Raw genomic sequence first — 13,276 nt, forward strand, 5'->3', positions numbered from 1 at the left:
TCATTCCAGTGCTTAGGCGAGTAATTTCGAAACATGTTTCTGTTACGGGACTGACGTGGTTGGGATTCTAGCTCGAAATATGTCTCGCAGCCTAAATATTGTGCTGTTTTGGGGCGGGTGTGTATGTAGGTGGCGTGGTGAGCGTGTGTATGTGTGTGTGGTTTGTGTGTGCGTGCGCGCGTGGGTTTTGGGTATGTGTTTTGCGTGCTGTGTGCGGTTCGGGTGTGTGTGCGTGCTGTGTTACACAAAGGGCAAGGAAATCATTAGTCAAGATAAAGAAACATCGCTAGGGCTAGTGCACTAGAGCGGTAGGTTGTCGTGTCCAAGCACAGATCCCTGCTTGGCGCAGTGAAGTCGCGCGTGCAAGATAAGGGGCAACACTTACGTCGAACTGTGATAATCTGTCAAAGGCTACCATCTTGAATTAAAACGACATGATCGTGGGTCATTTCTTTCCAGTTCAAACGGTCAGATTTGGTTTGTTTTTGTTGGGAGGTTAGAACTTAAAAGATCAAGGTCGTAGGTGAGTTTCCTTATGGTCAGATAGCCAAATTAGTTTTGCTTAGATGGGAATTTTAGGGCTTCAGGGTAAAAGGCCACAAGTTTTAAATCAAGTGGTCACTGGATGAAAACTTGCCGCCTTGTTTCAGACCGACTACATTAAGCTTTTTCAAGCTGTCGTCTGCCTCTCTGGGGGGCTTTCCCTCGCTTATAAGGTAAGCACCCTGCTGTCAAACTACACCCTATATGGGGGGTAAAAGAATTGAAACCCACTTTATTGTTGAAAAGAGAAGAGAACCCACCTGCTCTCTTTATGTAAGAGTGTTACGACTTGAGCACGGGTATTTTCTGGATATACTAGAAACGGTGATGTCAACGTGGCATGATGTGGTCACTCAGACAATCGGCGTGCGTTTTGCATTGCGACTTGTGTCTGGAATCGCCTTGTCGATCGAAGCGATGCTCGTATCCATTATGACCACCACGCGGTTTCTAAACCGTTCAAACACAATATCGTTGCACAGTCTCTTCAGGTGGTCTCTTGCCGTGCTATCTAAGCGGAAACAATATTTTTTGGCAATTTAGGAAAACGAAAGACTCTATACGCGCGCAGCTCCGACTGCACTTCCTAACCGGAACTGATGGTGAATTCCGCTGGCAAATGTCGAGCGCTCCAAAAAGCGCTCCATTAGGAGCGCGTATATTCTGCTCGCAGATCTGGCTCGACTTGGTCATCTTCCGCTCGTAGAATTCTGGCAGCGCCCGCTCCGTGGAGCGCCTCCGACCCCACCGAACTTGATCCGCGGGATTTAAGAGATCTTGGCAGAAGTTGCCAAGCACGCTACGTCATTTCCTTTAACCCGGCGGTGCGCACGCGCGAAAAGGTCGCCGGACAGGCCGACCGACCCGTCGTATCGGTCGAGTTGGATCTGCTCGGACGTGTCGGCTGTTTACGCGAGATTGGGACGGTATAGAGTACAAAGCCGGTACTGGAGCGTGGCAAATCGTAAGCGCAGACATCTGTGATCGTGAGAGGGGGAACGAGAAAAAGGACGTCAAAAAATCTGAAGGCAGACGGAAGGTTAGGCTAGTGACTCTAGGTTAGGCCTGCTCATTTTTCCGCCACTGATTGTGTACCCTTTTTACACTGCATGCCGCCGGCGTTTTCCCTTGCAATAAAGCAAGAACAGATTAGGAAACTACCGTGCAAGTGATGGTTTGTTACCTCTTTGTGTTTATTAAAGTCGTACCAGCAGTCTGAACTCCACCAATGGCAATCGCTGCGCGTGCCCCGCCACTTTGAAGAGGCCGAAAGGTATGTTACGGTGGGGAACGAAAAGGTCTTGCTCCTTATTTGTGTCATGGGCTCCGTGGTACTTAAAATTTCGCCCGGTCTCTGTCGCGTGGTATTTTTTCAGCTAGGCAGCGACAGTTCTCACCAGTTGCCAAAAAGATGAGTAGGCTGAGGTGTTGGTCGGCTTGTCAAGTTCGAGCAGAGACCATTTTGAAAGACCGACGATCTCGGGCGAATCGGTGGGTCGCTCCAAAAATCTGAGTCCACCTTCCGCCGGTCGATTCGGAGCGGATCCCAGGGAGCAGAACTTCGCCTTCTTCGCGTATTTCGGAAAGCGCCCCGGATCTACCAGTGGAATTCACCATGAGCTCGCAGGTGGCTCTACTATGGAATATTACAAAAGATCGGCTTCAAAGCTTTTTTTTTTCATACAACTCCAGCGGATTGCGAGAGTGAATCGATTCCCAATCTCAAACAGAAACAACCTCATGTATAGACATGTGTTTCTCACCAAATGATATACCTTAATTAAGCGAAGAGAATGAATAAGTTAACTTGCGTCATTTGGATATGCTATCCGATCAGGTTCAGCTGCTGAGCAGACCCCCTTTTTGGGTGTTTAAATTATATAAACCGATGAACCTGGGTAATCCCACCCTGGATTTTTAACAATTGTCTCCTGCACTTTCAGACATACGCTACGTTTATGGGAAAATACGAGGAACAGTTTGTGGAATCGAACATGAGAAACTTGAAGCTAACTCTGCACCAGTATTTCTTCCTCCAATTCGCGAGAGTAAGTGCTCAGTACCAGTGGCGTCAAAACGAAAGGGAGGAAGGGGGGCTCTTTTTAGATATTTTAGAAATTTGATGGAAACAATACGGGAGAAATAACGAAAAATGTCCCCGCCCCCCCCTTACCCGAGTCGTCTCGACGCCTCTTCTCATAAATGCATAAATTCGCGTGAGGTGAGCTTTTTGCCTGTTTTGAGAAATTATTATCTTTGTATTACCGATAAACGACGTATATTTTGCAAACTTGGATAATACGATTAGATTGAACAATTAAAAAAAAAAAAAACGAACACCTAAAAACATTTGACTTCGAAGCATTTTTTTTTTGTCTACACATTATGTTTTTTAGTCGGAGCTCGGATCCGTGACATCAGGGTACCTCCGGGCAAGAAGCAGACAAACTTGCTCGCCGTATTTGTTGGTCAGTTCAACTCACAATCAACAATACCCTAACACGGCAAAACTGTCGAATAAGCCGTTTTTTGCGTTTGTTGATCTCTATAATTGTTTTTGTACTTTTTTCATGATCCGGATGCTAACTTGTACATAAGATATAATAGTAGGTAAGGCAAAACAAAAAAAAAATACAGCCCCACACGACAAAGGATATATTCCCCCGCAAATTGCAAGGGAGCACAAAATGCCTCCTGGCATTTTTTTTTTTTAGTTTGCTTTTTTGTATTTTTTTACGATGTGCTAATGTTTCATAGCTCACCGAATTATGTTTTCGTAGGCACGCCTTGAGTTTGTGCTGATTTAATGTGTATCGCTCTCGTTCTCACCTATGTTTGAGTGATCGGTTACGTGCGTTGCATGAATAACGCAAAATCCTGTGTCGCGCCTGTACTGTCCCTTTCGCCCAGTCACTGCTCGCCTGCCTCGCTCTCAGTTAAAGCCCCACACCCGTTGTTTCTTTTAGAATCTCTGCAGAAAATATTCGGACCAGTATAAGAAAAACTTCAACCTCGACGACCTGGAAGATAAACTCCGGTGAGCTTGACAAGCAGCCAGACCCCTTCGTCTACTTCCGGCCTTGGATCCCTGATGGTCCTTGGTTTGCCCGTCAACCCCTGTCCTGACGACTTACCACCCTCTCGTTTCTTTTGTAAACATTAACTAAAAAAGATCATGAAACTATTTTTTTTTCTGCTGTGGTTAGCTCGTGCTTGAGAATAAACACTTCACTGCATGAAAGAGTACTTGTACACGCTCTGCTTTTTTGCAAAGGGTGAATTTCTGAGGCCCCTCGAATTCATTTCCCAATCCCCCTACGTAAGTCACACGCGCTAAAAAATACGGAGTAGGCGTCTCATTTTTTTTACAAAAATAATTAAAAGATTACCAAAACATTTTTAATTATCTTTGACAAGATAACTTCTTGCGGAAGAGAAAACTCAGCACGTGTCCCGCCAACAGCTTACGTAGCAAAAAGAAGTTGCTTAATGCAAAAAAAAAGTCAATTAGTGATGGTAGATAACACTAATATATATTGACAATTTTTTTTTCTTCTTTCAGGCTCATAGTACCGATGAGACACTCTTTTCGAATGGCCAGAGACTTCGTGTGCAAGGAAGGCGGTCAGCTAAACGCCGTACCGCTGTGTTCCATAATCTGAATGGACCAGAAGCCTCGCAACGCAGTCCGCTGGCTTGGCCAACTGACCAAGCCAACGGTGACTGTCATGATGATGATGATTAACGTTCAGAGCGGTGCAGCTGCACCAGCCCTCCGTGTTTTAATTATTTTTTTTGTATATACTCAATGTTTGCAATTGCGACGTCGTTTTAAGAAATACGACATAAATAAAATAAACCCTGTGGGGAAAAATCTAGAGTCACCGCATGTTCACAGACTTCAAAACTTCGTTTCAGGACAGAGTCGTAGCGCGACACGTGCAACGAGTAAAGCGCCTCTGGGCTGAAATAACACGAACCATTGCACTCAACTTTCCTTCTTGCCAAAGCCTTGACCCTCAAATATTTCTCTCTCCTTGTGCTCACCGGTATGTTGGTGCTTGCCACGTGACCAACTTTGTTTCCGTGATATCACACGATGTTGAAATTTGTCAGACACGGCCGGCATCAGCAGCCATTTTTGGCGTCTGATGCCGGCCATGTATGACGACTTTCAGCAACGCGTCATGCCAAGCGAAGCGGGCCGGCGCGCCACGCTATGCAGCGTTTGGCTGTGCAGAGACCTTCACTGACTGCAGAGCCGTGTCTGACTGACTGAGCCGGGCCCTGACGCTGCGCGGCATTTCTGTCCAATTTGTGCGTCGCGTTTGCCTCTTTTGCTGACGTAGGTCATTCACCTCTCCGGCCTTGTTGCCGTTGTTGCCCACGCTCAAAAATAGCGTCGTCTGCCGGAGGGAGAGAGAAGGAGAGAAGTGCACCTCATGTATAGATGCTTATATACCTTTCTCACCCTATCGTGAATCTTCAATTTTGTTTAGCGTTTATGTTCAAATTTCAACTTATTAACCTCCTCTCTACCCTCGAAAGATGCCCAACCTATGTATCCCTGCAGTCCTTCTTTTGGTGTATTCGCATGTGCCCCCAGTGCCAGTCTACCCACGCTCTTCTGCCGGCTCTCTAAGCCCGACTGCGCCTCAAATTTTATGCATAATACCGCATTGCCAAAAGACAACCCCGGCACCGTGACTCCTTCTCATATTCCCCTAACAGCTTCATATCAATTTTAACTTAAATAGTGCCTTATGCTTCATAATTACTGCATTCCTTTTTTCTTTGTTTAGCATATTTTCTTCCTGTTCTTTTACGTATTGTTTTCCCCCATTCAGCCATACCCCTAGGCAGTGGCGTAGCCAGGATTTTATTTCGAGAGAGGGGGTTCAATGGCATGAATTGCCTCTCCCCCCCCCCCCGCCCCCCTCCAATGACGAAGCAGAGTGAGCTCGGTGGTACGGACGCTCACGCAATGATTAGCAAAGTACTCTTAAGATAAAACGGCCGGAGCAGGCTTCATTTGCAGGAATACGGGCGTGGTAGCTCTCTGTTCTACTGTTGTCGTAATTCCGGCCCACCAACTTTAAAAGCTTCCTCACAGCACACAATTTCCTACGCTTTTTGAGGTAGCTCTGAATTACCAACGCGTTAAGGTCAGACAAAACACAAGGATAGCTATAGACCAGTGTCTGTTCTGTTTCAAGGGCGCCACCATGTTTGGTTATGCTGATGCAATGACACAGTAAAAAAAAGGGGGTGGGACAGCGCTTTTTGCGAGACGGCTTCTTTTATATAGAAACTTTCGCACACATTGTAGTGCAAGAAAGTCGGAAAGGCATTGTCACGAAGCTCCAAGAACAACACCAATGCCAAGAGTGCTGTGAAGAGCAAAAACCTTGTCTTATGCGAAGCCCCTGCCTTCAAAACAGCTTGCGCTTGAGATTATTGTTTCACATTTTTATCGCTGTGATGCTGTTTCCTTTCGCGCTACCTAGCTACTGGAGCAAAATTGAATGACGCTCCAATGTGGCTTATAGATGGAACATTTAAGACTGCGCCGCTCTTCGAACAATTATAAACAATTCACGTTCATCTTCACAGCCATGTGTTCCCTTTTGTTTACTTTCTAATTACTCGGCGAACCCAGATGGCGTACGAGGCGCTCTTCGAAGTGCTGAACTTCGCCGCAGATGTCAGACTCGCATTAAATCCAAAAAACTGAGAGTACAGACTTCGAACTGGCAGCAATCAACGCTATTTGGTTCTTGCTCCCGTGGTCGCATGTGCACGGTTGTTTGTTCCACTTGTGCCAATCAGCATGGAGGCGAGTGCAGCACCTAGGACTGGCAGTGCTCTACAAAAATTATGCAGGTGGCTTCGCCATCAAGGTGAGGCAGCTTGCAGCCCTTTCGTTCTTGCCCACCGAAGAAGGACGAGATGCCTATGCGTCCTTGAAACCACTCTTCCCGCAAAAAACCTGTGACCTGCTGCGATGGTGGGAGGATAATTACCTGCTCGGGAAATCACGCCGCCGTGTTGCCGGAGGTAACACTGCCGTGATCATACGAAGTCCACCGGTATTCCCGCCATCCCATTGGAATGTGCTTGCCCTCGCTCAGAACGGATTTCCAAAGGGCAACAACGCCGTTGAGACATGGCTCCGACGATGGGAGATAGTGGCTGACGGACACCACGTAAGCGTCTTCCGGCTCATCATCACCATGAAAAGAGAGCAAGGTAGAGTCGAAGACGGTATCGGGTGAGTGATCAGAGGCCAACCCCGCCGCTCACAAAGCAAGAAGCAAAAGCTGCGCGAAAATAGTTTGGCAGCGGCTCTGGGCAACCGGGACAATGTCGTCGTTCTAAGCTTTCTTTGAGGACTGCGCACAACTTATCTGTCTGAAATGCAGTCAACAAGGAATCGCTCTGCTATGCGACGAGATATGCAGAAATGTATTTTTACTTTTTTGAAGGCTTGAACCATGAGAAGCCATGAACCTTTCATGGGTTCATGGCTTCTTATTAGCCATGAACCTTTCATGGCTAATAAAAGAGAGGGCGAAAGCGCGTGCACTTCGGCCGGCGAAACTTCTCCCCTAACTTCGATCACATTGCCAAGAAATTTTATCTTGCCAAGAAACTTTATCTTCCACTATAACTAGGCGATGCCGTCATTTTGATGTTCGAACGTTTTGACTTTTCGGCTTTTTGAATTTTCGACATTTTTGTATTTTCGGCTTTTTGAATATTCGGTGTTTTAAATTTCGGCATTCCGATAATTTGGCATTTTGATTTTCGGCGTTTTGAATGCCACCTGTTTTTTGCTGCCCGCGTTTTTGAGCTGTTTATTACCCATCATGTACAACAATTTTTGTATTTATTTCATGGGGCTAGATCCACTTAACTTATTATTTATTTATTTATTTTACAATACTGCAGGCCAGTTCTCTGGCCCAAGCAGGAGGGGCAAAAAATTCAACATATGGGTGCACATGAAAAAATGACAAAAACAATAATACAAAAGAAGACAAGACCACTGCTGCGGAATGCATTATCGAGTAAGGTACCGTTCTAATTCCTGAATGAAAATGGCTGACTGAATAATGGCTTCTGGTAGCAAGTTCCAGTCCGAAATAGTGCGCGGAAAAAAACTGTACTTAAAGGCATTTGTTTTTGCGAAGATGGGCTGTAGTGCGTGATCCCTAGTGTGTCGGGTTTTTCTTGAAGTTAGTTGATTGAGATATGGGAGTGTATTTAGGCTTACCTTGGATGTCAGGATGTTGTAAAGAAATAAAATACGAGTCATTTTCCGACGTGTATCGAGAGGTGGTATTTGGTTATCCCTCATAAGTTCCGTGGGCGAGTTCAATCTATTGTATTTACTGAATATAAACCTAACTGCCTTTCTTTGTACAAGTTCAAGCTGGTGGATATCTTTTTTATTGTGGGGATCCCAAATGACTGATGCATATTCGAGTTTTGACCTGATGAACGTATTGTATGCGAGGAGCTTAACACTACTGGGGACGTGTTTGAGCTTTCGCCTTAGAAAACACAGTTTAGCGAAAGCTTTAGAGTAAATATTTGAGATGTGTGTAGACCAAATTAAACGATTAGTAATGGTAACACCTAGATATTTATAGCTAGTGACCTCAGGAATGGCAATCTTGTGAAGGTGATACTCAAATGAGCTTATATGTTTTTTTCGTGTAATTTTTAGAAGCACAGTTTTTTCAATATTCAAATCCATATCCCAAGCTTCACACCAGTGCTCTATCTCGATAATAGATTCTTGAAGTGCAAGATGGTCGTCAGCAGTGTTGATTTTTTTAAAAACAATACAGTCATCCGCAAACAATCTCATGGAAACAGACGAAGAGACCACTTCGGTTAGATCATTTATGTAAATAAGAAATAGTAATGGTCCCAACACACTTCCTTGGGGCACGCCGGAAGTGACAGATAGAACGTTTGAAATATGGCCGTTAACATCAACGAATTGGGATCTATTTCTTAAGTAGGCACTTATCCAAAGAATAATGTAAGAGGGAAGTCCTCTGCGTTCGAGTTTATAAAGCAGTTTTGCATGCGGCACCTTATCGAACGCCTTACAGAAGTCTAAAAAAAGAACATCGCATTGCCCTGAACCATCGAGTATCGCGAGAGATTCATGAACAGACGTAACGAGTTGCGTGACGGTGGACATTCCCTTCCTCAATCCACGCGGCTTAGGCGATAAGATACCCTTTTCAGGTAAGAAGCTTTTAATATAACCGGCCACGACGTGTTCCAATAACTTGCAGCAACTACAAGTAATTGAAATCGGCCTATAATTAGACACCAATAACTTATCCCCTTTCTTGTGAATCGGTACAACCGGAGCTCTATTCCAGTCATCTGGCGCTACTCCGGTAAGTAAGGAAACTTGAAAAATCTTGGTTAAGAATTCAGCTAATTGCGGTAGACCGTCTGGACCAGAACTCTTTTTTACTTTCAGTTTACGGAACATTGACAAGACACCTTCAACTGAAATTACAAGAACCTCGAGAGACTTTATAGGAGGAGCTGGTGTCCCGTTGTCATCTACACAATAGCAAAAAAAAAAAAAAAAAAAAAAAAAAAAAAAACAACACCAGAGTGCAAAAAAGAAGTTTGTCCATTGGAATCTTTTAAATCTATCATATTCTATAATAAGAAAGGGATATGAAGAACATAGCCCTCAAACGGAACCGGAAGTTCCGTCCACTTTCGCTTCGTCGTATTGACCAAAACGAGACAAAGACTTTTTTTTTTTGTTGTTGTTTTAGTTCGTAGATATGCGCGTTTTGACTGCGACGGTGACCTTAACCGTCCCTCACCCCCTGTTCCACTTTCTGTACCCGATTGTAAAAAACCAGATTCCCTCCTAGAGAACAAAGGTACATTTCCCCCTCTCCCCCACTACACTCTGCAATCGGGGACAACGTTCGGTACCTCTTCCCCTTCTTCGTATGAGGTCAGAAGGTGAGGGAAAACTCAAAGGTGTGCAAGCTTCTCGCAGGCTTCGAAAAGTCAAGGACACTGGATTGAGGCAGCTATAAAAGGACCAGAATGTAGATATTTTCTCACATAACCAGGCAGAGCAAGGTGCTGCTGTGAACGACTACATGGAGAACCAGAGCCCAGTCAACCGTTGCGATGGAGGCCATACCACGAGGGGCAAGATTCGAGAACTTTTGAAGGGTAAGTTGCTAGCGTGTAGTTTTTGTTCTGCACGTCCCATGCATGTCTTTGGCGTGTGTGGGTGTTGTCTCCCTTTTTTTGTCTCAGGTTTTCACAATCTTAAAAGTTCACCAACTCACCTGTATTTTTTCTCTTATTTCCATCATTCAGTGGACTTCTTGTTTTTTTATTTCTTTCCTATTTTTGTTAGACCCATGTACTCCTTTTCCTTTTTTTTTCACATGTGCCTCGCGTCGTCTTATTTAAAAGTAATGCCTTGATTTCACACCTCGAGTTCAAATGAGCGATCGAATGCTTATTTACTTGTTAATTTCGTTTTTGATTCAGAGGAAAGCATGGTAGGCTTGTACGAGTTCTCACTCGATCGATCAAGACGACGCTACCAAGAACGCGAGAACGAGTCCAGCCACAAGTTCACGAGGGGACTGGAAACGAAGCTCGAACTGGGAACGGTATGTACAATAACATCTACTGGGCCTATTGTCGTGCTGTTTGTCTTTTCCAGAAATGGGATTCGCCACTGAATCTTCGCTGGATTAGCTTTCCTTATATTCTTGTTCACGAGCATGCAGTTGCCCGTCAGCCCCTCATAATTCGTGTGCGGCCCATGAATCTAATTACACCTTCAATCTTCCAGACGGAGCGGTCCAAGTCGCAGTCTCGTATCGCCGCCAAGTATCGGGACGTGTTCGGCAGCTTCTGGGATATGCCGTCCGCCATTCCTCCCCTGTCGCCTGGGACGTGCTGCGCGTCACTGTCGCCAAGCCGCCCGTCTCCAGGCCTGCCGCAACAGGGACCGGTGCCTTCTCCTAAAACGACGTCCCCCGAGGCCGCACCTAAGAGGACTCCAGGCGAGGCGTCCCATGGACACCGGCCTCGCACCTCCGGGAGGGCCTTCCGGTTCTCCCGCTCGGAGCTGAGTGCTCTTTCGCCTCCATCACTCGCGGCGTCCAAAAGAGGAATCGGCCAGAGGCTGGCGTCTTTCTTCCGGGCCACCAAGGCCAAGAGGACACCTCGCAATCAGCGGTTCTTTACTCGAGGCTACATGCCAACGTGGAAGGTATGTACTGTTCAGGCACTCTCCTCAAGTTGCCCTAGCTTGTAGAGTTTGGGATTTCGCTATTCGATCGTATATTATTGGGAGCACTGAATCATTGGTTCGCGTCACTATTTATGGGGCATGTTAAAATAAATCAACGGTAATTCTATGGTGAGAGACTGGGGGGTCAGGAAAAGGTCTTGCTGCATTGTATGTTCACTTGCTCTGTTATTCTCAACTCTGTTAGTGTTTGAGGTAAAAATCTTCAGGTTTGCAGCACTTCCTTTATTGTTTCTTGCGGTCGTTGTGTGACGGGTCTTCACGCGTGTCCTCGAAGCAGGTGCTAACACAAAGCCTATTCCTTTCCAGCTCGCGAGCCCCATGCTGGGACGTCGCAGCTGTTGCCGCTTCGCCTCCTTGCGCGACCGAGTGCCGGCCCTCATCCGCAAGTCGCTACGCCGCCGGTCCTATGGCTACGCGGTCAACCCATTACCACGTGTCTAGATACATCTCCACTGCCGCAAATATGCACGGCGGTTCCCTTCTTTTCTGCTCTTCGCCAGTCTGGGTGAAGTTTTTATTCTTGCCGTCTTGCAAAGAATAATCGCGGATGAAATATATTTCACTGTGTCCATCTTTCATTACGCTGCACACACGTTCCTACTATGACGGATCATCGGTGCTCATCCCAAACAATCTGCTTTTTATTCTTCATTCAATATCATCCCGCAGCGCCCGCGTCAGGCATTCAACTCCGTTCACCCTTAGCTGAGACTAGACGCTCTGCCTTCAGCGACAGGTTTCTGCCATTGCAAGCACGAGTGTGAACGCGCAGGCACACGCAACCAAAGCACTGCTTCACAGGAAAACAAGTAACGTTTCCGCAAGTTCCTAAAAGAAGTAACTTACTCGATTCCGTCCTGATACGAGCTCACGTACTTCGTGGATGTGCCTTTACCCTGTGAAATATAATTTGGAGGTAAAAGATATGAAGATTTATTTCTGCCAGTGGTTATATAATCGAAACTAAATAATAAGTTAAATCTTAATTATTTTTTTTTTCGGAGTGCCAATGGTATTTTTTTGTCGTCACATAAATAGAATACATTTACGATATAGCGTAGCCGTCACTCATTTTCGTTTTGCCACCCCTCTATTTTTTTAACTATTTCGAGGTTGCAAAGTTTTATCATTTTCGTCGCCCATGGCAGATATGCTTACCAAGTGGCTGGGTACAAGAGTAAACTAAAAAGGTGTTGAGGCAACATGTCCAGCTCTTTTATAAACTGTTTTTTTTTTTAAGTTTCAGCGCAGAAATTTATAATAACATCGCTGATATGTGCGTTCCACTTGCGATCAGCTGAACGCTTGACATCTAGATATTTTCAAGTTTCTTCGTTTGATACAATTTCTTTGTTCAATTGATATTGAGTTTCAATTTTTTTTCTCGAGTCAAACTAACATGGGCACATTTCTTTACGTTGAGCATCATCTTCCACTTAATGGACATTCGAGTAACCCTAATCAAGTTATTATGCAACTGTTCTCCTATTCCGTTAGATTTCCGTAAATGGCAATCATCGGCAAGCAATCGTACCTTGAAACTCATTCGTCATTAATATCATGGACAAATATTAAAAATAACAAAAGCACCACCACGAGACCTTCCGGGACGCCAGATGTAACGACAACAAAATTAAATGTTGCTCTGGTTTGGACAACACATTGACGACGTAAGAATAGACACACCCTTATCCACTTGAAGATAGGAATGGTGATGCCTGAAATTCTAACTTGTGTAATAACTGAGTCTGATGCAGTGTCGAACGATTTCCTAAATTCTCAGAATGCACAGTCAATCTGCTAACCTCCATCAACACTGGTAAGTAGATCACAATACAGCTTATTCAATTTTCTAAAATCATGTTGGGACTCAAATTAAAAATCATGTAAGCTGGGGTGGCTTAAAGATTTGAGAGAACAAAACATGCTCGCGTAATTTGCAATATATCACATACTGAGTATATGACAGATCTATTTATCATATCTTTTACATTTAACTTGTGTTTGTTTCAATGTGCTTAAGATGACATCTTAAACCGCAGAGCACACAATCGCAGCAACCTACGTAGTGGATTAATCGAATTAAAAGTATGAAGTGGTATTTGGCTCGAAAAGAATGTGAGCAGAGAAAATATAGTAAAGTGCAGGCGATCTGGTGATTATGAACCATGTTGAATTAACCTGAGACTGGGGTAGAAAGAAAACAAAATCGTAGAAGGGCCAGAAAATATACAGGACTGTATAAACGAGTTTGCTCAGCTTGAGACATCGTCCCCTCTATGGTTTGTCCCTTTTACGTTTTGATGTTTCCTTTCTACCCCAATCTCAAGTTAATTATACATGGTTAATCTGTACAGGGAAGCGTTGCTACCCTGCACGACTTCCCTGCTTACTCGG

At 44.9% G+C, this 13,276-nt stretch overlaps 2 protein-coding genes across 2 annotated transcripts in view; both read left to right on the forward strand.

The window, feature by feature from the left end:
* LOC115317410 overlaps nucleotides 1-4,205 on the forward strand; it is a 137,768-nt gene extending 133,563 nt beyond the window's left edge. The window contains exons 11-14 of the mRNA XM_040223795.1: nucleotides 651-716; nucleotides 2,487-2,591; nucleotides 3,510-3,580; nucleotides 4,106-4,205. Of these exons, the coding sequence (XP_040079729.1) occupies nucleotides 651-716; nucleotides 2,487-2,591; nucleotides 3,510-3,580; nucleotides 4,106-4,205 (342 nt within the window). The remainder of the gene's footprint in view (nucleotides 1-650; nucleotides 717-2,486; nucleotides 2,592-3,509; nucleotides 3,581-4,105) is intronic.
* A 5,160-nt stretch (nucleotides 4,206-9,365) lies between these two features.
* On the forward strand, nucleotides 9,366-11,320 carry LOC115317429. The gene is made up of 3 exons (XM_040223794.1): nucleotides 9,366-9,777; nucleotides 10,105-10,837; nucleotides 11,186-11,320. Exons 2-3 carry the CDS (start codon nucleotides 10,232-10,234, stop codon nucleotides 11,318-11,320), a joined length of 741 nt encoding a protein of 246 aa, XP_040079728.1. The 5' UTR covers nucleotides 9,366-9,777; nucleotides 10,105-10,231.
* The last annotated feature ends 1,956 nt before the right edge of the window (nucleotides 11,321-13,276 follow it).

Source organism: Ixodes scapularis, unplaced genomic scaffold (assembly GCF_016920785.2).
Source record: "Ixodes scapularis isolate PalLabHiFi unplaced genomic scaffold, ASM1692078v2 PGA_scaffold1__304_contigs__length_218370807, whole genome shotgun sequence".
NCBI lineage: Eukaryota > Metazoa > Arthropoda > Arachnida > Ixodida > Ixodidae > Ixodes > Ixodes scapularis.